Below are 25,192 nucleotides of genomic sequence, written 5' to 3'. Positions count from 1 at the left end.
CTGATATTTTCCCGTTCATAAGCTATTGATAATACAAGTAAGCTGTGCTGACTCTTCCGTCGCATTGCTTGCAGTATTTGGTACCAGCTTTAGGGACAGGCTGTGGCAGATGTCCTGGTGTAGCTTATCCCGTAAGTGACCTCACGGATTCCATGTTGTAAGGTGTTACTTGTTTTATGAATATTTAAACCTGTTCCTCAGTATGTTTTTATTGCTGTTGTGGTTTGAACCCAGCTGGCAACTAAGCATCACTCAGGTGCTCACTCACCCCTTCCTACCCCCGGGGTGGGGAGAGGGGAGGGAGGGAACAGAGGAAAAAGGTTAAGGTAGAGCTGTGTGGGTTAAGATGAGGAGAGTTTGCTTGAACACCATGAAGAGAGGGAAAACAGGAGCCGTACTACAGCGAGAAATACACACTGCAGTGCTGACTGCCGCCGAACTGCTCCCCGGTGCTGTTTGGACCTACGTGCCCTCTCTGGGTAGCCCCCCCTTATATATACTGGGCATGGCATCAGGAGGGTACCGAATGCCCCGTCGGCTGGGTCGGTGCGGCTGTCCTGGCCGTGGAAATGAACCCTCTCCCAACAAAGCCCGGGACAAACGCGGAAGGTACAAACATGTATTTGCTGGTCATGCTGCAAAAGCAGGGCCTAACACCTCAAATGTGATTTCGCGGGTGAGACTTCTACTAAGTGCAGACGCGGGCATCTTCTTCAGAGGTTAAAATAGCCGGTGACGCTCGGTGTTTTCAAAGGGTCGTACCAGACAGCTGATTTTTAAAAAGTGTTTCTTTCTGTCCCTAGGCACTGCACAGACATTATTTGCTGTGTGATCTTCATAGTCGTCATTCTGGGTTACATCGCATTAGGAATTGTGGGTAAGTAAAGGCAGGTACAGTAGTGCTTTCTCATGCACAGGGGAAGCACCTTAGAGCTCCTTATCCTTAGTTAGGATTTCTAACTGGGATGTCCCTTTTGCTTGTATCTATGTAAAGTTCTCCAATGAATAAGAAGTGCCTGGCCTAGAAGCAAATAATGAACAACGTTCTGTGTCTGTTGTAATGAAGGAGTTCAGAACCGTGTGTTTACTGATGAGAAAGTCAGAATTCACTGTGTTCAGTGTGTAACAATGACGTGCTTTACTAACTTTTTGAAAATTTTGCTGTCATAAAGTAACTGATGGAAAAATGCACTTTCATTTGTCATTAATCTAACAGCAAAATTTAGAGATAAACATTTTAGTTTTAAGAAGCTTTTTGCTCTGTAAAATATTACTGAGAGAACCTACGTGAGCAGTAAGGAGAAGGAGGAGAAATTACTTCACTTATTGTGGGATCCAGAGTTGCTTGCACATCAAGATATGCATTAATAATAGCTATTGGTTTTGTTTGTGTGAGGGAATTGTATGAGTGCCTGGGTGTGAACAGACAAATAGTGCTGGAAAAGGGTTCTTACTGCCTATTTGCATGTCTGCCCAAGCTCATTCAATTTGCTTGAAGATGATTGTTTCTGCCCTGCCTAATATAGAAGAAAAGCCATTCGTTTTCTTCATAGTTCTGTAATACCATTTTCTGTTCTGTAGAGAGAAAAAGTTGTGCAGCCTCCATCTTTGGGGTTATTCAAAAGCTGGCTGGACATAGTCCTGGGCAACCTGTTCTAGGTGACATGACTGAGCAGAGGTTTTGAACAAGGTGACCTCCAGAGGTCCCTTCCGACCCCGAACGTTCTGTGTAAAGCTGCTGTCTGCAGCATGGAAAGGTGGCTGTAAGCCAGACTGTTTTAACCCAGGTGATTCCATTAAGTACCAGAGAGAATAGTCTGTCCTCCCACTAAACCGGGTGGTAGCACAACATCCTCCAAGCCAGACTGCTGAGCTGTCCCCACTCACCGTGCCTGTGGTAGCCAAGCGCTGAACACATTCTGAAAAGTCTGTTCTCTCTCTTGAGCACTGGGAATTCTCTGTGTGTACTTTCTCTTTGCCTTATTCACCTGCACTTACTGCCTCATCATGAACCTTTATGTCGTCAGGAAGACAGAGAAGTGAGGAAGCAAGTGGTTTATCCCAGCAAGAGAGAGGCAGGGAGGACCTTTGCAAGGAGGAGCAAAGCCCGCACTAGGAAGTGAACACCAGGGTAACAGATGGCTGATGATGCTTGCAGGTGGAAGAAATTACTTCGTTTCAAAACTCCTTGTTTTTTTCTTGTCTAGTCTCTTTGAGCTACTGTTTCCCAAAAATGAATGATACCTTGAGATTTATGATGATTATGATTATGATTTATTTATTATGATTATGATTTATGCAAGAAATGTGGGTAGAGCAAAAAGTGAGTTTAGAAGCTGTTCTGAAGGCGTCTGAACAGGCTTCTCTTGCAAACCTTATGAAATATTGGTTAGAACTAGAAGCTGTTCCTGGAACCAGGTACTGAATTTGTAGCTGGTGACCCTTTTTTCCTTTCTTACAGAGAAGATTTACGCTTTCAATCTAGAAACATTTAGTTCAGCTCCAAATCCAGATCCACATGGTCCCTGCTTTTCATCTTTCCTTGTACTATGCTTTGGCTGATCTTTTCACTCTAATTTATTTCTAAGTAAAAGATGAGATCAGCTTTGGTACAGTTCCAGGGACCAGTCCTGTGCAAAATACATGAGAGTTGAAGTTCATGTTAAGAGAAAATAGATTATAAATCAGTCCTTAGTCATGAATTATGACTTATGGGTTATTATAGAAAAAATAAAGTAGATTGCCAGTTTCTTGAATATGTGTGGACTGCTCTGGATCCCTTGAGAATTTGGCTTGAGAAGTAAGCCACAAATGCAGGTGCAGCACACAACTGCTATGAATGAAAATCTGAGTCAAATTTTGCCCTCAGTGTTGTGTGTATAGCTCACATAGGCTTCAGCTTTATCTGTGTTTGTGTAACCATGGGTAGAAATTTTTTTATGTTTCAGGGGGACTGAAACGTAGTCTGAGTAAAAGCTAATCAGTTCTCAAAAGATGAAACCAAATGATCTTCCATACAAGCCTTTCTTAGCTCTGCTCCAGTGATGGCTGCTGTTGAGTAACTGCACCGAAGAGAAACAGTTTTTCTGTAATTCACTTTCTTACCATTCTTTTAACTTTACAGACAAACTCCTAGTGTTAGCATTCAGCAAGAAGCTGCATATTTTCTCATCTGTTTTTCACTTCCCTTCTCTTTCTGCTGCAGAGTTAATTAAATGCTAAATGTATATGTTGTGAATCAGACCCATTTATTTTTTTGTTTCACTTTGGAATTTAGCCGAGAGGCGTCTTCTGCCATCCACCCAGCAGCTGATCCCAGTGATGGAATTTCACAAAGTGTGCTAAATCAGTGTTTTAAAGGCAGGTTCTTTTTGATACTGTTTTATTAAAAACGAGTGAAGCCTTAGGCACAGAACCACTGCTGCCATGCAGGAGTAGTTTTAAACAATTCAATAACGGCAAAGCAGGTACATTATGAATAGAAGTGCTATTCAGAAGGGAGCGGTGGGTTCCATTGTTTATACTCTGCTAATTTCTACTGATAAATGAGAAACGCTGCAAAAGATGAGCGGTTACGTTTGAGACCGAGGGTTGATACAAACCCGGTGAAACCAAGGGAGCTTTCTGAAATATTTCAGCAGACGTTGTATTAGAATTAAACAGAATGTGAGGAGAATACACTGCTCTGCCCGTTTGAAGAGCTGGGTTTTGTTCTTCCTGGCTAACAAATGAAAAAGTAAATGAGGTTGAACACTGGTGAAGCTCTTCAGCTTTCTCTGAGCATCAGAACACCACAATTCACCTGAAATGCAGTTAATCTGAGTGCTCACAAGGGCTGATACCCATCAGCAGGTTAGTTTACAGACTCCAAAGCACAGGAAAGCTAAGATAGATTAAAAAGAACTAGCAGATTCATTCTGGTAACCTAAAACCGTTCCAGGTGAAAGGTGGCGTCCCAGATGCTCTGTAACTATGTGCAAGTCATTGAAGATACGTTGTGCATCCGCCCCAAACACTCGATACATTTGCAGTCTGCTGCTCTGAGATCTTAGGTAGGTTCTGTCCCTGCTGCACGTATCGTTAATGTTAAGAGCTGTTATTCTTACCAAGATGACCTTGAGGAAAATGACGGTTCACAAATGACTAAATAGAATGTCACAAAGTCGAGAGAAAATGAGGTAATTACAGAGAAGCAAGTTCAAGGTGGTTTGCATAGATCAAAGCCTAAAGTGTATGCTAAGTGGGCTCCAGACATCCACTGTGTACTGCAAGAGGGTGGAGATTGGGACTAGAATCTGTGCAATACCTGCCATCTTTTTCATGTAGTAAAAGCACAGGGAAATGTTCGGGAGAAGATCAGTCGTCTTTTCTACAGTTCTCTAGCAAGTGGGTTTTAGGGTGTCGGTTCAGGGTAGTGATACAGCTTTATATTCTGGCATCTTACTTGCAGATGTTACTTAAAAATGAATGAAATTTCCATTATTTAGGGTCAAATAAGCAGCTGGTAGTCAGAACAGTTCAAAGGCTTGTCATTGGCTAGTCATGAAGGAAGCTTATTCAGATCTGCACACTACAGCTTGGAGGTAACGATATGGATAGGGATAGCTGCTGTGTACTTTGTCCTCAGAAGGAAAGAATGGGGCAAGTGAAAATGGCTTGGAGAGGAAATGCTGCTTTGAAGTGGAGAAAAGGACTTTAGGGGTTCCATATAACCCTCTCTTCCCATGTAGGGCTATGGTTCATGCTGGCATATACTGCATAAGTTGCCAGGTGCAGACCTAAGAGCTGAAAAATGGGATGGTTGCCAAGTGAGAGGTCAGGAAGTGTTTTCGTTTACAAAGTGAGAGTTTGTTTCCATTCTTGGTGCAAATGGAGTCCATTAGATTCAGTCACATCCTGTGTATTTCTGTCACCCCCCAGGTAATCCCATTAATTTCAATGCTGTTGTGGTTGTCTGTGGATACTCAAATGACTCTACGTAGTTAGTTCCTCTTCTTTCCCCTTTTAATAACCATCATTTTTTAAATGCCATTACATCATAGATTGGATACAACCCAGATATATGTGCTCTGAAGGTAAAAAGTGAAAACTGGTTTGCTTTCTTACAGATTCACCTGTATCTTAGTTCATTTTGGTTTGGTTTATATTTAAGTTTTTCATTAGGGAATGTACAAATCAGTACTCTTCAGCATGATCCACAGAGATGACAATGGTGCATTAGAGGCAGTACATTTTCATGCCACTTGGTTTGAACTATTAAATGTGTACGCTTGACCAGAATGTTAAAAGCTATGTGTATATTTGCAGCTTGGGTGCATGGCGACCCCAGGAAAGTGATTTATCCAACTGACAGCTATGGGCAGTTCTGTGGCCAGAAAGATACCCTCAACGAGTGAGTACTAAATCCATTCACATACCTGTATTACTCATGCACTATGAATAAGATGTGAGGTTTCAAATCTCTCTGCTAGGGGTTCTTGTGGGAACTTGAAGAGACAGCGACACTCTTACTGTATTTATTCCAGATGAAGTTCAGAAACAGATTAGTGGTTCAGTGCAAATCTAGACCCAAATTATTATTGTAGTGCAGTTGTTTTCATCATTCAGGGAATATTTTTGGTAAAGTGTTAATGTAACCTAAAGACTGCATCACTAAACGCATAGCAAGTAACTAGCTGGCACAGCTTGTACCTGCTGGAATTGGTTGGGTAGTCAATGACCTGTTGAGTAATTCTTCTGTTCACCTTGGGATAAGAGTCGTCCAAAAGCACTGGACCCTGGTTCGTTGTTTTTCTCGACCCGCACCAAATAACAGAAAAGACGATAAGGAAAAGCTCTTGTTTTTCCTGGTGCTTATCCAGTGCCAGTAGAATGGAAAGGAGACCGAGCAGTCTGGGAGACCAACAGCTGTAAACATACCTTCCTTGCGGATATCACCCAAATGGCTCTACTTACTTGTCTCTGTTTCCCAGTCTTTTAAAATTCTGAACTGTGAGAGTTAAATTAATTAGTTAGTATCAACAGAATACTTCTACTTGAAAATAGCTGCTCAGGAAAGAAATGGGCCACATCAATGTTTTCTCTGAAAATCTGAGTGGTTTATGAGACAGAATTTAACAATCAGTTTCCCTTTTCTCTCACCTTCTCCCTTTTTAAAAGCGTTAGACACCCTCTCTACCCATCACAGTCAAGAAGGTGGTTGCTGTGCAGGAAGCAAAACAAGCTAGAGTTTGATAACAGCTCTTGGCTGGCGTTTTCCTTTTGTGTTTAGTTTTCTGGGGAAAAAATGAGGAAGTCACAGTGCAGAAGGCAGTTCAGCAGAAGAGGAACAGGAGATGGGGAGCGGAGCAGCGGTAGAGCTAGGACTTCATATCCTCTCGAGTTTTTTTTTACAGAGGAAGTAGACTAGACAGAGTAAGAAGACCTGTTCCACCTTCCAGCTAAGACTCTCCATAGCGGTTGTGGGGAAATCCAACTTCCTGAAGAGGAGGAACTAGGAGGAAAAGCTGTAGTGTTGTGTGTGTTCCCCCTCACTGCGCCCCTCCTGTGTTCCCCCACACTCCCATCCCCAATTTGTCCGTGTGCCCCCTCTGGTCTGTAGGAAGCAGTGAGTGAACGGGATGGGGAGTCTCAGACACACAGCATCCATGCGCTCTGTGGCACGTAGCCAGGTGCTTCTCTCTGATTCTTATAATCCACTCCCATTCCCTCTTTCTCTTTGTAACTCGAGTCATCCCTTTAGTTATTTCTTACCATGTGCTTTCCAGTCTGCATTCACAAATGTCCCTCCATATATATGACTGCTGGGGAGTAATACATTTACTGAGACTGCATTTCGGCATTTCTTGTCAAAATATAAGCCAAAGAGACATAATACAACCTACTGGAAAAGCAAGAGTGTTTATGGCAGTTGGCCAGGAGGCCCCTCTGAACAAGAGCCTCTAGTCACTAAAATCGGAGGTGTGGCATATGCTTTCTGGCCTTCCCTGGTGCCATTGTCAGGTTTCTCAGGTGCCCCGAGAGTAAGCAGTGTGAAAGGCTAACCCAGGACTATGGTTTTCCAAAGTCACCAAGGACTTACTCTGAGTCTTTTTCCTTGGAAAGTGGTAACGGTCCTGTGTTTTGAATCTTGTGCTGGGAACAAACGTGCCCAGCGATCTCACTGAGGAGTAGAAAAGAGAAGCTAAAAACCAAGCCAAAACTCACAGCTCATGCAAAAACCCGTTTGAACTGCAAGGAATTCCATGCAGTTATATTAATTCCACCCTGTGTTGTCATGTGAGTCTCTTTGTGTCTCCTCGCCATCCACCCGTTAATCAACGTCACCTCTAAACTTGGGTTGCCTTGGTTTGCTCTGCAGAGCGCAGAGTAAGCACAGAGCACGCACAATTTCGTTATAAAGAATACGGACCTAGTTCTCAGTCGCTGTTTTCTTATGTTTAAACTTTCTTTTTTGCTGTCAACGTCAGCAAGTGGGCTAATACTTAAGGGAAACAAAAAGCTTTCATTAATGGCTTTGAGCAGCTCACAGATTATAAATACTGCCAAAAAACTATTGAAGAATGATGAAATTTCAGTCCAAAATTCTATTCTATTGATTTGAAGAAATAACAAGTGATGATAGTGAATTGCTTTTGCCAGGATGCACGCTTTGTTAAACAGTGTATGGTAGAAACCCCTCAGTGAAAACAAGTTAACCTTGTAAAACGTCAGACAGTTGGGCTAATCCCAGTTTTCAAGGCAGCTTGAACGTGCAGTGATGCTCTATCAGGGCTTCAAAGGCACAGCCATATTCAGCAACCAGTGGGAGCCACGTGCTTGTGGAAGATGAGCAGCTACGTCCTGTGCTGGGGGATGTGGTGGAGAGGTGTGGGAGCAGGACGTGGCCAAGTCCCCAGAGAGAGGAGGAGCAGCCTGGTTTGCCCAAGTGCACTTTGTGTTGACACTGCCCGCCCGCTCCCAACGCAGAGCTCCGGCTGCGCTCTGTTGCCAGAGCGGGGTCAGTGGTGGCCAGACACCGCGTACGGTGTTCTCTTGCACATCATAGGCCATCACGGGGGCACATGCCCCCTTATTTCTGACATGGATGCCATGTAGCCCTGGCGTGGCTGGCTGACTTGAGTCCTCACGTGAAAAGAGCAGGACTACCGGCCATATCTTAGAGCTATCCGATAATTTTCTGACGTAGCAAAGAGTAATAGCATGTTTAACAGCATAGCAAAGATTAGCAGATATGAACAGGCGTTCTGCTGTCTCCAAAGCCCAGGTGTTTAAATCCAGAGATCTTGGGGTAATCAGTTTTCAACAAATCCAAACTTCAACAAATCCAGCTACCTCAAGGTCCCAAGTTCCAGAAGCTGCCGACTGTGTGGATTCTGGAGCACAAACCTCTCAGACTGTCCCGTATTTATTTCAAAAGAGGTTTATCATTATTATTAGCAGACATTATTATCTTTCTGTTTCCTGGCCAGCCGCTTTCGGTTTCCAACCATACAAAGCTTTTGATTGATTCTGGTGCCACCTTGTGGTCGACAAAAAAGAGGCAGATTTACTGTACCGCATTTGCTGACAGGAATTCTGTGTGCAGTACATACGCAATTGTGTCCAGTGTAAGCGAAGGGACCGCAGAGTTTTTTTTTACAGACCTCGCTTCTTAGAGGCAGGACTACAGATACTTGTAACAGTGCCTAGGGTTGCTTCAGCTTAAAACTTTGCTGTGGAAAAAGCTTCTCAAGATCAGCATTCTTTAGAACAAAGACTTCTGTTTGAGATGTCTTGGCATGAAACATTTGGGGTCTGCCTCGGATTTGTGTGTTTGTCTTGAGTTTTCAGTGTGATCATTCACAATAATAGAGTCTAAATATTGGTGTATATTGTCAGTTTTTGAATGGTAGATGTATAAGCACCTATATTTATAACATTAATTATCTTATATCCACTTCCATAGGAACAAGACCATTTTGTTTTACTTTAACATTCTGAAATGTGCCAGCCCCATAGTGTTAATAAACCTACAGTGCCCTACAACACAGGTGAGTGAAATACAGAGATAAAATATTTTCCCTGACTCTTAGTCATGGTGCTTGAGAAAACTAGACATATATTTGTTCGGATTTAAAAATTGATGTTCGTATCCTTGAAAGTATAATATGATACTTTCATGGATGACCTGTAGCACACAGTCTCTGTAGCCTGTGATGGTCAGAAAAAATAAATGCACAAGACCGTGTATTTTGAATAAGAGCTGTCAAAAAAGTCTGTTTAATTGAATACAGCAGTTTATGACAGGCAGCTATCCAGTAGTAACTGGTGCATGCAAAAAATAATTTTGATTGACATCTAGGGTTTTCCAGACTAGATAAGTTCAAGAAAATGTGCACATCCCCAGTGACAGGAGTATCTGGGTGTGGTTAGAGCCTACGGCACTTTTAGAAGCGAAGATCTCGAAGGCTTGTTCTTACCTGATGCCACAATTTGTACTTCCTTGGCTGTGCTGCCATGTCTCATGAAGCTGTGAAATAAACCCAGGCACTGAACTTGTATGGGTTAAAATTATCCTCCTCATCTTTTTTCACAAGACCATTTTAGTGACCTGATTTGTTGAGCAATTGCACAACCAGTTACATCTGTTCATCTTATGAAGCAACAGCTTATGCCAGGGGTAGGTTAGTGGAATTAGACGCAGGACTGCTCCCATCCAACTTTGCTGCCAAAGTAGTTGTACTGTGTAATTAAACTGGAGGTGACCGTATGGTCTCGGCCATCTTGACAGCATTCAGTGAGGTCTGGTATTAATTTGGATGAGGGCTGTTATATGGTAACCAATTTACTGATTACAAATGTTAATTGTCTATTTATTTGACTTTCATTTTAAAATGTTTCCCATTCCAGCTTGCCCTTACTCCTGATCCCTATCTTTGATAGATGTTTCTGGCCTATCAGTTAGTGTGACTGTATGGACTATGTGACACAGCTGAAGAGATGGAAATCTCCAGCAAGGAAGAGCAAGAACCCTCTTAACACTGACTGGTTGCTGTCAGAATGGAGACTTTCTCTATCAGCAGCAGATTTGCTTCAGGAATCCCCATCTAGCCACATGCAGACATCGACTGTTACCCTGCAGTCTCTAGACTCTGTTACTGGAACAATTCAGCCTGTTCAGAAATACTGAGGTTGTTGAGTGGGATTTGACTGGTTCTGTGATCAAGTTGGCCGTGGTCATGAATCAAGTATGGTGAAATACTTATTGAAGGAGAGTTTGGGGGAGCAAACATACAACATCACCAAAATGGAGAATGTCTTTGAATGCTGTTTGCTACTGCAGGTGGTTAGTTCTCTGGGGTTTTGTGGAAATGCTGAAGAAACATCTGTTTGATAATTCCTCTTTTGAACTGCAGACGGGGACTTGCATTCCTGTCCCATTCATATCAAATAGCAGGAGAAAAAAACCCCAGGAACTGGCATGGGAATAGCTTCAGTTCTTGAGTAAGACTGTGGGTTTGCACACTGTTACCACAGTTCACTGGATGCACAGGCAGCACCATTCATTGCCTGCTTCATAGACAGGAAGGTTATAGTAAAGGGTTATAGTAAAGCGCACACGTGCTGACCCAGCGAAGACAGAACTCTTCTTGCTTTGCTCCTTGACCTGTGGGTAGTCCATAGGACTGCAGTACTCATCTCAAAAGACCCTCTTGCAGCATCTGCCCTGTTCTATGGATGAGCACAAGATCTTTTCCCAAAATTCCTTTAGGTGAATCATACATGGCAGAATGCCCTTGAGCTGACATAGAGCTTCACGCGTGATGTCTCTCTGGTACTTGGGTAGCACAGCTTTGGAAACAGAGAACAGCCTTCTAGAAAAGGCCAAAACGTGCTGAAAAGATGGACCTCCAACTACCTCCCGGTGTTTAGGAATGCTGGGGACTCGAATGGCTGTACACTTACGTGATTCCGGTGACCAGCAGAACCTTCAGAGTCTGTGGATTGGGGCAGCTGCTTTTCCATTACGTAAATCTAAATCGTAACTTCTGAGTGGCTGCATTCCTCAAACCCCAGTCCTCACGTGATTTCTCACATAAATGTAATGGCTTTATAGTGGCTGTACCTCGACTGGTGGGACTTTCACTCCTGGCACGGGCACCCCTCTGCTTTTGGGGACATTCTTCATGAGTCGTAAAAAGTCACCTTTGAGTAATTTACACCTAACTTGACTTGAATGATATGCGTGGAGAAGGATTTGACTGTAGAGGCTATTTAGAAGGGTCAAACAGTTTTTTGCTGCTTGAGATTTTTTTAAAATAAAGTTGTCCTTATGAATGTAATAGAAAGAACTTACATGTATCCTGTTAAATGATCTCCTGCACCACCTTGCTCACATACTCCGCTGCTGACGGAAGTAGAGGACGACCTGATGGATTTTTTTCCTGGTGTTCAAAAAAATATATTTTTGTCAAAATTCTGAAAGCTCTGCATATGCATACTAGAATGTGTAGAACTTGAGAAGATACAGAGAGTAGCTTGATATGCCAGATATGAGGCGAGACTTTGAAGATGTATTCTATCAAAGAATTTTAGAAGTGTTCATCTAGGGAATCAAGTGGAAAACATATGTCCCTTTCTAAACACTGCAGAAAACATTACTGAAGGCAGTTCCATTAAACAGTACTCTTTTAGAGGTGACCTCTTTCTTGCTTTTTAATTGCACTGGCTTCCTTACCCTTCTCTACCCCCAGTGTATCTTTACTTGTTTCTTTTTCTTTTCTTAACAGCTTTGTGTCTCAAAGTGCCCAGACAGGTTTGCAACCTACATTGATGTTCAAGCTTCCTACAGATATAAACCAGAGCAGTGGAATTACTTCAGGCAGTTCTGCAAACCTGGTTTCAACAATCCTCGTAAGGTGTGTATGTACCAGGAGGTGATGTAACACAGTTTTCTTCAAGTAATATGTACTGTGCCTGGTTTTACTGAGCTTCGTCAAAGCTTTGTATTACTCTGATTTCACCATATAAGGAGCTGTCCCTTATATATGGTTTGACAGGAATTTAATCAGGGGTGAAGGTCTTGTATGCACACCAAATCCCCCACTCTTTAAATGATTGCTGTTTGCTTAAAGGATTATCTGCAGCTACCTGTGCACTTGTAATATTGTGGTAAGCAGTAAGTATCCTTCAGTACTTAGGTACTCCACAGCAGTAGGGCAGAGTAACTCCAACCAGTTCTTAAGGCTCCAGAGTCATCTCTAGCTGCTAAGTAATTTAGCTGGGAAAATAAATTGATCCTTCACTTAACTGATTTTGCACCCAAATTTACTGCGTTATTTCTCCCACCTTTAAAACACCTTGCGATTCAGCTATATTAATTGTGTTAAATTCTTCCTTTTCCTTAAGAGAAAAGGCGAAGGGGAGGCAAGGAACAATTGCTCAGTCACCTCTGGCTTAGATGCTGACCCAAAGTGAACAGGTCTTTTCTTTTTTGTTACTAGAAAAGGAAAGAAGAATAGTCTTTCCCCAAATCTCAGTGACAGTTTGGATTCTCACACCATGAGTGTATCTTGCAGCTCCACCAGTCAAGTTTGGGGAGGAGGCTACAAAGCCCAGTTTGGGGCATTTTCTGAGGCTGGGTAAGAAACAAACCCCACGTAGTTATTCTGCTCTGTATTCAGCATTGCTATTTTTCCCCTTTTTAGTCTGTTGCTCAAGTCCTACGTGATGAAGATTGTCCTTCGATGATCATTCCAAGCAGGCCTTGTGAGTGATTCTACTTCTTACACACATCTTAGCAGATTATAAGCGTTCACTTAGTTTAAGCACAGCTCCAGTTTGAAAGGTGTTCTGTGGTCACTAGGAGCTGTCTGGTATCTGACAGATTGAAATTATAAAGATTTATTATTATTTTTTCTAACTGCCATCCATGAACATTCAGCATGTGATGGGGTCAAGCTGAGCTCTTTCTTTCTCTTGAATCATTACTGATAACAAAAGCTTTACAGCTCAAATTGTGCCTTCCAAAACATGTGAGCAAACAACCCCATTGGCATCAAGAAAGTGCCACGATGTAGGAAGGGTCGTTTGGGCAGCCGTTGAAGCTCGGATGGTACTTGGGCCCAGCTACAACACAGCTCACTTTTCAGTTGCAGAGCTGGCTATGCAGGGCATACAGCAGAATTAAGGGGCTGAAAAATGGTTTTGTCACTATGGTCAGCTGGTGGATAACCACAGGTCTGAGCTCATCTCACCTGCAGTAGTGTATCACCAAAAGATTCTGTCAGAATCTTTTGCATGACCCAGAAGCTCATGCAAATAAGAAATTGCTGTTCATTTTTCCATGGTTTAAACCAGGGACAGGTTATTAAAAAGATAAAATATGGATTAACTTTTAAAAAATATTAAGAATTTGTATGAAAACTGATGTACTGACCCAAAAGATAGAAAATAATTTGCAAAGAAGCTCTATCGTCTTCTGGATTACAAAAAGGGGCAAAGATTACAGAGGGAGGAAAAGAGACATGTTAATTATTTCCTCAGAATATTTGGTGGGGTAGATATTCTAGACTGAATATTGAACCCTGACATCAGTATTTGTTGGAACCTGTTAAGGAAGGCACAGAACTGTTACATAAAGTTAAAGTACAGCTGTGTAGGAGGACTGACCTGCTCTTCCCTTTGGAATGAAAACCAGGACTTTGTGCAGCAAAGAGCAGGGCAACATAAATGAGTATGTAAACGTCTCTCGTTTTCTTTCTCTTTTATAATCTCCTCCTCCCTCTGTCTAACCAACAGTTTCTGTCTTTTTTCCATTGCTTCCTCTCCAAGAATATCTAGTGATAGTGGCTGGTTCTGGAGCTCATCTGGCCTATGAGGAACTGACACTTGCTGTTATGTATTGTTTTGGGTGCTAATACCATTCGTGACCAGTCATGTTGAGTCTGTCCCTGGGGGCTGGTTTGATTATTACCATGAAATGACATATCTGAGAAGCTGCAGTTTTTGTAAGCTGCCCAGATACTGACAGAGAGTAAGTTCCGCATTTATTACAAATTCTTAAACTGCTACAGATACTACTGTTGTTATTTGGTAGCACCTAGAATCTCCAGTTGAAAGCTATGATCCTACCTTGCCTGAGCTTGGGCAAAGAGCCCCAGAGCGTAAAAATCAGAATCCTGACTATAATGGCTCTTCCAAGACTTGTCAAAATCAACCTATTGTTAGCTAATCAGTTGAAAAACGATCGACTGTGAATCTGAAATGATTTAAGTATGTTACAAAAGACAAGCGATAAAGGGGGAGCTCGCCATGAAATGTAATACACGTGCTTTGTTTTGAATAGTTCTTAAGAGATGCTTCCCAGACTTCTCCACGAAGAATGGTGTGCTAACCGTGGCAAATCAGACTACGTTCAAAGATGGAAGAGGGAAAACAAGAAATGTAACTGATCTCAGGGAAGCTGCAAAGTAGGTTTTACCCTTCTTAGGTGCTCATTCGTTGGATTCTAAGATTGTGAAATAATTTAGGAGTTGAGAAAGTAGTCAGATTCTGTTGTGGCAGATGGCTGAGGATACCGAAGGAATACTTGCTATTAAATGATCTCTCTGTGCCTGGGCACTTGCAGAGATCCAGTAAGGAAAACCAGCACTGTGGTGGTGTGCAGAAATGAGGAAGGATCCGGATGTTTTAGTCTGATTGTCTCAGAGTGACTGTAATTTTTTAAATCATTCTTCTTGTTTCTCCTAGCAAAAATTAATGTTAAAGAAAGCTAAAGGAGGTTCAAAATTAAATCCTTGTGCTGCAGGACTCAGGCCAGCCAGTAATGGCTTTGGCTATTCCTTCCTATTCCTTCCTTGGCCTGTCCACTGACATGGACTGTCCTGGTGCTTGGGGCATCTCACCTCTTCAGAGTGTTTCTGTTTTCAATCCGCCTCTGAAGGTCAAAAAGCAATGTACAGGGCTCTGAGGTATGGCACCTGCCTTTGCAGATGAACAGCATGCACCTCCAATTCTGGGCATCAACCAGGGTGAGAGAAAACTGCTGCAGTAACCTCACTTTTCCAGCTGCTGTCAGTCCTCAGCCTGTCTGGAGCACAGGGGTACTTTTTCCTACCTCTCGATCCAAGGCTCCCACATTACAGCACCTTAGCCACACCAGTAGCACCTGTACCGTATTAACTTCCCTTCTGGCATTACAACTACACTGATGAGAAGATCCTTCATTTCTTCTTAGGAAAGCAATATGGTGAAGGGCTTTGCAGGGTGGGAAAACAGTTCCATGAAGTCAGCCCTTTGCTTCACTGAGCTGTTTTCCTCTCCTTTGCTATGAGCAGTTCTGCAGTCACAAGTGTTTGTCCCTTGGTGCATTGGGAATCTTGTTAGGATACACTTTTCTTGTGCTGTAGTAAGCAATTTTATCTGGCGAGAGTTAGTGCTCGTAAAGCTTTTCAGGAGCTGTATAGACATTTTTACACGGGTTTTTTTCTTTGGCATAACTGCGATTGCTGTTGGCTTGGTTACAGAACTGGAGCTGGAGGATGGTAATATTATCACTAGCAAAGATATTCCAAGTTCTTTCACTGAGCCTATTGGTTGTTTAAATAACTTCTGCTTTCTACCTAAAGTAACCGTTTCTTTGGTTTGTCTTTTCTCAGTGGCATCAATAATGTCCTGGATGCCAGATCAGTTGGAATGAGAATTTTTGAAGACTATGCCATTTCTTGGTATTGGATTTTAATGTAAGAGCTTTATGGGTATTTTCAATTTTTCCAAACTCACTTTGGAGCATGTGGGGAATTAAAAAATAGATTATGGATGTGTTTCTTTCCAATCCTACTTTTAAACCCAAGGAGCAACTGTAATTTCCTTTCATCACATGATAATAGTGTTATGGTTCTGTACCTGAGGTAAGGATTGCTCAGCATACGCACGTAGAGTGTCCGTTCATCTGGAGTAGATTTTTAATGTCCTACCGGGCAGAAAAACAGGAGGTGCTGTCTCCTGTTCCAGGACCCATCTACGTGGAAATTCCCAAACTGGAAAATCTTAATTAAGAGACTTTCAAACCAACTCCAGTTGCTAAGCGCCATTAGTCTATCTATATATCTATGTAGATACCTATAAAGGACATAATTTCTAAATTCTTACTAGCAATATTTAGTTAAATCTGTTTTAATCCATAAATCCATTATAATCCATAAATCCAATGCAGCAGGAAAAGCACTGTCAAAACTTACTCTAGTGTTTTTGGCGTACCCCAAAAGAACTGCTGCTTTCAAGCCCCAGGTTAAGAGAACCATTCTCCTGAGGACCTCCTGTTACCATGTGCTCAGTTTTGGTGTTACGAGGACTCGGGTATAGCCAAAGGTAACTTGAGATACAGGGAATTTACTGCTTTCAACAACAGTCATAGGGTCCAAAATGACAGCTTGTTTTGAGGAATACATTCTGCATTTCAAACAAGCTCTTCAGAAAGGGAAAATACATCATGATAGGAAACCTTTAAAGGGCTAGGACTTAAAACCAGCTTAACCTGGTTAACCAGGTTTGACTAAATAAGCTGGTGTTCTTTTTCTTGTATCTCTGCTCATCTGGCTTAGTTTGTGCAAAACATCTGGTTTTGATTTGTGTGATCCCTTTTTTATCTTTGGTAACTGGCTAAATATGCTGGGGCTGTTCAGAAGAGAAGGTACCGAACACAGGCCAGAAGAGGTTTTAATTTTTTTTGAGGCTGTAGTAGTGCAAAATTCTGATATAACATCTACTAATAATTCTGAGAAATTTAATGTTCTATGAAGCACTGAGCTGGGTGTTTGCTGGAAGGGATTAGTATGCACTTTTCTTTATTCACATTGCTTTAGAAGGCCTTGCTGAGTAAAAAGGCCTCTTGCAGTCATTTTTCCCTTCTGACTTGCTTTCTCGGAGTGAAATGAAGACAATTAGTTCCTTACCACAGACTTGATAAAGAGAAGACACTCTTTAGATGTCTTTCCTAGGGCCTCCACTGACAGCTCTCAACAGTTTTTTTTATGTGTCACAACACCCTGATAGTTTCCTCTTCTGATGGGTAGAAAGAGTCACTGGTTTTCCTCCTAAATTTAATTCTTCTTTTCTAGGACAGCTCCTTGAATGTTCCTTTACTAATGTTGTTTCTTTGCAAGTAGGGTTTTTTAATGGAGGACGTAAACCAGCAACCTCCCCACACGTGGGTATTCCTCCAGAGTAACGTTCTGTGCTGTGGACTAGACCATGGCCTGACAAAGGCAGGGAGTTACACAGCTGCTGTATGTGACAGAAAGGTCAAGTCCCGTCCAGTCAGCCTGAGAACCTCGTGTCTACAAACGTTTCTGGCTCTGCCCCATCAGACCATCATCCGTACGCTGTTTGTTTCTAATAGCAGATCATAGCCATGAGGATGCATCTCATTAGAATGATGTTGAAATACGTTTTTACTAATCCTTCTCTTTTGTGAGATCAATTGACCCTCATTTGGAGGAGCAGGTGTGCAAGAAGGTGAAGATTCTCACGCTTGTTTTCGCTGTGTTTCTGTTTCTTGTCTTTCTAGTGGGCTGTTCATTGCGATGGTGGTGAGTCTGCTCTTCCTTGTGTTATTGAGGTTCACAGCTGGCGTTCTCTTCTGGATTTTCATCTTTGGTGTGATTGGAATTATAGGTTATGGTAGGTGTAACCTTCTAGCCTCCAAGGCTGTTTTTCCTTATGGCTTAAGTCTGGGCAAGGAAATCAGCTATGATGTCAATTAAATGGTGGTCTTAGGAGAAGGAATGCTTAGTTTTAGACACAGTTAAGTGAGAAGGGCTTAAATGGCAGCAAAATATAGTAAGAATCCAGCTGTGCTCGTACTTAGCACCAAATATAGTGCAAACCTGGGTTTTCTACTCTCAGTACGTGTAGTCTGTATCCCGTCATACTGATACTTCTTTTCCATATCTGTGATGTTATAATTGACTAGTCTCACAGTAATGCATTTTGGGGTTTTGCTTACCTGACACGCTGAGGGCAAAACACTTGACTTGTGAAAGATTTTTTAAAAAAACTTGTCATTGCACTCTTCAGAAACATTCATTTTATCCTGATTGTTTTTTAAAAGGCATCTGGCACTGTTACTGGGAGTACGATCATCTTAAAGGAATACCTGGATCTGACCTCACTGTCTACGATATTGGGTTCCAGACGGACTTCCGCGTGTACCTGCAGCTGAGGCAAACATGGTTAGCGTTTAGTAAGTGCCCTTTAAACTTGGTATCTCTTAATGGATGTTCGGGACAATCAATCTCTGTCTCACTACACTTTTCCACCTTGTTAAATACCTTCCTCTTCATGTTGCTCAGAGACGTAAGCAGAATTCTCTTTCTTTGTATTTTGCAAAAATCTGGTTTTTTGCAAGGAGATGAGTATATTTGTCAGGAGAGATAAAGCAATCACACTAGTGCTGGAAGTGAAAAATCCTTGTGAGGAAGTAGAATGCAATAACTAAGTTAGTCCTGATGCAGTTGCGTAAGGAGGGACATTTTTCTCTCCCAGTCTGTTGATTCTCCCTCTTTGTGGGTCCCAGAAGTGAGATTAATTACTCTACACATCTTGGTAGAACTGTTAACAATCAGGTCACTGACTTTTCTTGGAAGCTGATCTAAGACTGTGGAATGAACCATTGCAAATTTCATCACCTTTATTTTCAAAAGTGCTTCCTTGCCTTCTCATACACGGGCAGCACATTTAAAACAAAACCCTGGTGGAAGAAGGCGGCCTGCAGCATTACATCCCTCCCCAGGGAAGGAGGGGCAGAAGAGAGAACAAATGCTTGTCAAATATTACTTGTAGTGCTGTTACTGCTCTCTTGGAAGGCATGCAGGCACTGACCGATGATGAACGGGACGAAGCGTCAGACACTGCCTCTCCCTATTGGTAGCTGAATTAATAGAGCAGTAGGTTACTGCTTAAATTACCTTTCTCTGCTTTGTGTCTTCACTTAACTCTGTGTCAGATCATTGAGCTCATGAGACATCTTCTACATATTGCTGAGGCAGGGCTTTTTACTATGTTGTCCCTAGACACTCTTAGGACTTTATGATGTTTTTCCATGGGACTCTCCAAGCTCTTCCCCTGCCTGATTCTTAGCAGCCGCTGTGTAGTTTATATAGAGGTCAGTGTCACTTTCAGATGAGTAAATTGAGGTACTCGGGAATTAAATCACTTTTCCAAAGTCACCCAGCAAAGCAGTTGAATACCCTTGAAGCAAGCGCAAGTCCTCTTAGTCCTAGTCTAGAGCTCGTGTACTGACATAGCTTTCCTTTTTCACAGTGTTTGGAACAGGTACATTAACTTAACAGAGCTGAACTGGAATGAGACCAACTTTAAAGAAACCCGGTTATGTACTCCTTCCTATCAAAGATAGGTGCCGAAATGCCTGTAACAAAAACTTTGTTCTGAACAAAGTCTGTGGCTCTGAGCACCACGGTGGTCACTTGCCACCTGCGGTTCTGATGGCCAGGGGTACTGTTACTACTGGCGATCACTGTCTGTGACATCACCGTCTGTGGGACCCGAAGCCAATTCCAATGTCCCGTTGCAAACCTCCAGACAAGGCAATGCGTAGGGATACTGTCCCTTCTGTCTTCTCCCTCCATAAAGCTTCTTGGTTTCAGATGGAGGAGACAGTTCCTGCTGTGTGCAGACACCCGCAGCTGCTGGGCTGGTTAAATATTGTCTAACCACTGAAGCACCCAGAATTGATGGATATGTCTCAGAGTCAAAGGAAATGTGCTTCAGGGCACTTAAGTCTCCCCAGAGAATTAAACAAATTCTCTGGACTTTATCTAGAGAAGACAATTTTTGTACTCTCTTCTGCAGAAGAATGTTCTGAAGTGACACAAATAGAAATCTGACAGAAGCAGGCTCTTTAAACCAGATCTGGGTTATGATTCCAAAGTGCTTGTAACTAAGAGAGGAAGTGTTCTGGGACATGGTGCTCTGTATGATTCCAGCAGCACAACGGGAAGGTGAAAATAATTTGTCCAAAACCGTCCTATCTTAGTCTCTTCTGATTTTTTACTCAAATGAGGTGAAAGGAGCTCATGCCAGGTTAATACTCCAACCAGCTGATTTCAGTACATCTAATCTCAGAAAAAATGCACTCCTCATGAAAAAGTTGACTCTTCATCTCCTTTTTATGTCTCTTATTGTATCTAAATACTATAAATTAGCAGCATTAGAGTATAAACGTGCAAAATGCTTGTTTATGAAAAGCAGTGTTTGTTAAGGTGAACTGTATTTAAGGCCAAATACTACAGTCACATTTAAGTAAATTATGATCTTTGTCTGAGAATGATCCGTTCCATTGTTCTTCTAGAATGATAAATGCTAATGTCAGGGTCCTACACATTCTGGCTGGCGCTCTGTGTGTAGAATTTCCCTACGCTGGAACTTACAAAACTATGAAATGCAATTTCAGATTGGGAGCTGCAGTGAGAGGGAGAGAACTGCTGCAGCGGAGAATGTTGCGGAGTTTGTGAACAATAGTGTAAAATACAGGGGGAAAAATATTTACAAAGGTAGCATATTGGTTCAGTTTTTGAGAAATCTAACTTTAGTTTGTTTGTTTGTTTGCAGTGATAATACTTTGTGTTGTTGAGGTCATAATCATACTGATGCTGATCTTCCTGAGGAATCGGATCCGGATTGCTATTGCACTGTTGAAGGAAGGTAGTAGGTATGCTTGTCTGGTCTTAATAGATTATGAATTTTACTAGACGATCTCTGGAGTACACTCTTCTTGAGCTTCATCTTGCACTACCAAGGGCAGAAAGGTGGGCGTTAAAGTACAACACTGGATTTTTTGAGACAAACAGCTAGTATAAGGAATGACAGTTGTCTGTGACTGAAGTAGAGCTTGTAAGAGCTTTCTCTTGAGCAGTGAGACATTGCTTATCTCCCTGCCTTAAGAGCACATCCAGCCTTAGCAGTGCCACACATCCTCAGTGCAAGAAGGCGTGTAAGCAGAAATGCAAAGTGTGGTACGCTGTTAATAGGAGCCTATAGCTGCCAGTTGTGCTCTGTCACTGGATTGTCTCCAGAGGGACATACTGTGGCAGAGGATTGGTGGTGTTTTGGCTGTGGCTTTTATTTAGGAAAGACTGGATTATTCTGGCTCCAATCAAACTTTTGTGTAGGCACGCATGAATCTGCAGAGAGAAACGAGACTTTCATGACCACACATTGCAATATGGTGCAGTCCAAGATACGTCCTTTTGGCTCTGAGTGAAGAAGAAAGCAGAGCAAGGTATGAGAGTCAAAGGCCTAGGAGACCTCCTCATGTGTTTCCTGACATCTGCATAGACTTTGTTTGCAGTGGTTCCTGTTTTACACAGGGCCAACACCTAGTTCTTTTTTTTTTTTTTTTTTTAAATAGGAATATAACAAAGGAGAAATGGACTTAAAACATCAGGCCCTTGGATTTCGTGGCAGATAGGCTAAGGTCTCATAGGCCTGGGAAGCAGAGCTCTGTTGTCAGAGCACACAGAGTTAGTTCCGAGTTTATCTTTGTGCACTTGCTTGTAGTTTTCTGCCATCTCCAGGAAGAGGTAATTTCAGGTGTGTAGGAGCTGCAGGAAGAGCACAGGAGCTGCGCAGAGTGGGACAAGGAAGTAAGGGTAACGTGCAGCAGTCAGCAAGGAGATGTTATTGAAATGGGTCTGTGAACTGGAAGGAGCTGGATCTGTGGAGCAGTAATGGAGAAGGAGAAAGTAGAAGACGGGCTTGAACATGGCAAATTAATAAAGTTGGTATAGTGCTGCTGATGAAAGTGGAGTGGCAGAAATGATGATGGGAAGATATTTGAAGAAAGAACCTGCAGTGTTCCGAGATCCCAGTGCTAGATCATGGTACTGCTATCAACAAGTAGCTCAAAGTAAGAAGGGTAATGCTAGAAGAGGACTGATAAAAAGCTTGTTTTTAAATTGTATCTTACTGATCTGTTCTGTTTCTTTCACAGGGCTATTGGCTATATAATGTCTACATTGTTCTACCCCATCGTTACCTTCATACTCATTGCAATTTGTATTTCCTACTGGGCTGTGACAGCTGTGTATCCTTCTGTCTGTGTACCTCTCTGGGGGAAGACTCATCTAGTTTGCCAGACCAGAGAATTCTCTGCTATGTCACCTTAGCCAGACCAGTGCTGACAGAGCTGTTTGGTCACTTGCTGTGCTGATGCGCTCCTCCTCACTGCACATTTCTGTGTGAGGTACGAAGTGGACAGTGAATTTCATTTCATTAAAAAGAAATGGACTAAAATTCATGCCAAGGCAGGGGGATCACATGAGGACTTTGTGCTATACAAGGTTGACTTTAAGGGTGAAAAAGGACTCTCTGCGAAGAGAATATGGTCTTTAATGTGCTGCACGCTCAATAGGCCTGATCTTAATAGCCCTAATGCCTCTTAGTTAGCTGGGGGTGAGGTGGCCTCCAGTGAGTTTTGTTCAGAAAAATACAGGAAAAGAGTAAGAGAATATACTGTGCACCAAGTCCTCTCTAAATTGTGTCACAACCACCCCTGTCTGTCCGTCCCTGGAGCAGCAAGGGTTTGGCAATTGCTTTTTGAATTTTGCTTTTTGAATTTTGCTTTTTGGCAATTGCTTTCTTTCACGTGCAGAGAGAAGCAGTTACTGCTATTCAGGACAATGTTAATTTATCTGTGCCTACTTCCACCAAAATACAAACTGTCAGGCAACTAGTGCATAATCTGCCTTGTCAGAGGTAGACGTGCAGGGGAGACTGAGTCATCTCTCGTGGTTATTCCCCTTGCCCACTCTGGTCAGGGGTTGTTACAGCTCCAGGGTGGGGTTTGCCTTAGTGCTCTAAGTAATGAGAGTGTTCAGTCTCATCTGTCAGCTCTTCACATACTCCTCTGCACAGCAAGAGCAGTGTTCCTGTTACCTGCATGAGTTCTTCAGAGCTAGCAGTTACCCATGGTGGAATCCTGCATTGCTCAAAGCCTACGGTTCTGTGATTCCTCCTTAAAATATTTTGCTCAGTTTTCTGGCTACATCAGGAGAACCTGTGTATAAAGTAATGGCTAATCAAACACTGTGCAAGTATGCAAACCTGACTTGTGACCCAGAGGTAAGTGTAACAGAAATATTTACCTGTTGTGAGAGCTACCCTAACTGCGTTTCTTAATCACCATTGACTGCAATGCTGGTAGAAGATGTGCCTATTTTAAGGAACGATTCCTCATGTTAGATCTGAAAGGAGTACTTAGTGCTCAAGCAATACTTTTTTGTTCAAAGCAATTTACGTACATAAGCTAATCTCTCTGCCAAACTGTCCTGTGAGGCAGGTATGTATTCTAATTTACAGGGTGAGGAAGGAAAATGCAGAAATACATGTTTATTTGGAAAGGTGTTCTTGAGTTCATGAGGATTCTATTTCCTGGTCCTCAAAAGGTGATGGAAGACTTTGAAAGCTGTGCCTCAAACTTGCCCCAGGACCAGACATGTTTTGAAGCAGAGGCTTAGCTTCTTTTGGCACAGCAATAAAGCTCCAAAGAGACTTGTCCTTTTTTTGTTGTTTTTAATTTCACCTTCAGTTAAATGTTTTGACTTGACTGTGGGGTGGAATTTAAGTACTTTTTGAAAACTGGAAATATTTATCAAATTTTGTATCAGGGTTATTTTCAGGTGTAAAAATTTCAATATACTGCTGTGGTTATGTATATCCCAAACAACTCCCCACCCTGCTGGTGTATGAACGCTGCAAAAGAAAGGGGTGAGAAACTGACTGGTTTTGTTTCATGCCCAAACTGAGAAAATACATGAAATAAACAACAACAGAAATAGGGAAAAGTAATTCAATGCAAAGACTACTGGTTTAATACTCTGAGATAGGCAAGGGAAGCTGTGGCCACATCCACAGCTTGTATAAACTGGCATAGCTCATTGTTTTCAGTTCAGCTGTGGTGATTTACCTGAACTGCAGATTTGGCCTCTGGCTTTCTTCTTTTTTTTTTTTTTTTTTTTTTAATGTGAGCAAGTTTTCTTTAATAAAACTGAAGCATTTATGTATCTTACAAGTAGATTTTTGAAGTTCGTATTCCATTTATGTAGGTTTCAGGCATGTGGTGAACAGCCCTGTTTGCTAACTGCATAGTTTAACGTTAAGCACCTGCATAAGACATTAACATGAATGCTAAATATGTGAACAGGTTACATAGCATTGGAGTGCAGTGTTGGGGGAGCTAATGACACTTAAAGCAGAATTATTTGTTATTTGTATTAAGCTGGTAAACCTCAGAGACTGTACACAGAATTCATTGCTTACCATTGTTTTGTCTACTTTTCTTTCTATACAGACTTTTAACAAGACCAATGTGACTAAATTGTGTCCGGGCGCTCAGTGCACTTTTGCTTTTTATGGAGGAGAAAGCCTGTACCATAAGTACATCTTCATCTTCCAGTTAGCCAACGCCTTTGTCTTTCTGTGGCTGGTGAACTTTGCAATTGCACTGGGTCAGTGTACCCTTGCTGGTGCCTTTGCCTCTTATTACTGGGCCTCTCGAAAACCAGCTGATATTCCGCTGTGGCCACTCTTCTCTTCATTTGGACGTGCAATACGGTGAGACTGTGGAGCTGGACGTAAGCCTTGTCATGTATCCAACAAGTGTTCTTTTGACAGCTGGGGAAGCCAGGCTTAGAGTATCAAATGAAGGTGATGAGGCAGCGTTGCGATCTGTCTCAAAGGCAGCCAAGCCCCAGCCAGCCGCTCACTCACTGCCCCACAGGAGATGGGGAGAGAACTGGAAGGGTGAAAGTGCAAAACACACATGGGCTGAGATAAATACAGTTTAATAGGTAAAGCAAAGCTGTGAGCACACACAAAGCAAAATGAGGGGTTCATTCACCACTTCCCATAGGCAGGCGGGTGCTCAGCCATCCCCAGGGCAGCAGGGCTTCATCATTTGTAGTGGTGACTTGGGAAGACAAACTCTGTAACTCCAAACGTCCCCCTCGTCCTCCTCCTTCCCCCCAGCTGTTATCTCTGAGCGTGACATCATATGGTCTGGAATATCCCTTTGGTCAGCTGGGGTCCGCTGTCCCGGCTGTGTCCTCTCCCAGCTTTCTGTGCACCCCCAGCCTGCTCGCTGGCGGGGCCGGGTGGGGAGGGGGAAAGGCCTTGCTGCCGCTCTGTGGGG

General features: G+C 42.5%; 1 protein-coding gene across 1 annotated transcript in view; it reads left to right on the top strand.

The window, feature by feature from the left end:
- The window catches only part of LOC104493963 (choline transporter-like protein 5), a 46,939-nt gene that overhangs the window by 12,974 nt on the left and 8,773 nt on the right, over positions 1-25,192 (top strand). Inside the window, exons 3-15 of the mRNA XM_010136735.1 lie at positions 804-877; positions 5,308-5,392; positions 8,948-9,032; positions 11,772-11,900; positions 12,690-12,750; positions 14,330-14,453; positions 15,642-15,725; positions 17,552-17,664; positions 18,095-18,226; positions 20,614-20,713; positions 21,995-22,087; positions 23,037-23,124; positions 24,353-24,615. Coding sequence (XP_010135037.1) covers positions 804-877; positions 5,308-5,392; positions 8,948-9,032; positions 11,772-11,900; positions 12,690-12,750; positions 14,330-14,453; positions 15,642-15,725; positions 17,552-17,664; positions 18,095-18,226; positions 20,614-20,713; positions 21,995-22,087; positions 23,037-23,124; positions 24,353-24,615 — 1,431 coding nt within the window. The remainder of the gene's footprint in view (positions 1-803; positions 878-5,307; positions 5,393-8,947; positions 9,033-11,771; positions 11,901-12,689; positions 12,751-14,329; positions 14,454-15,641; positions 15,726-17,551; positions 17,665-18,094; positions 18,227-20,613; positions 20,714-21,994; positions 22,088-23,036; positions 23,125-24,352; positions 24,616-25,192) is intronic.

This window comes from Buceros rhinoceros, unplaced genomic scaffold, assembly GCF_000710305.1.
Source record: "Buceros rhinoceros silvestris isolate BGI_N320 unplaced genomic scaffold, ASM71030v1 scaffold9735, whole genome shotgun sequence".
NCBI lineage: Eukaryota > Metazoa > Chordata > Aves > Bucerotiformes > Bucerotidae > Buceros > Buceros rhinoceros.
The sequence above is the reverse complement of the archived record's forward strand: the minus strand, read 5'-3'. Positions and strand labels throughout refer to the sequence as shown.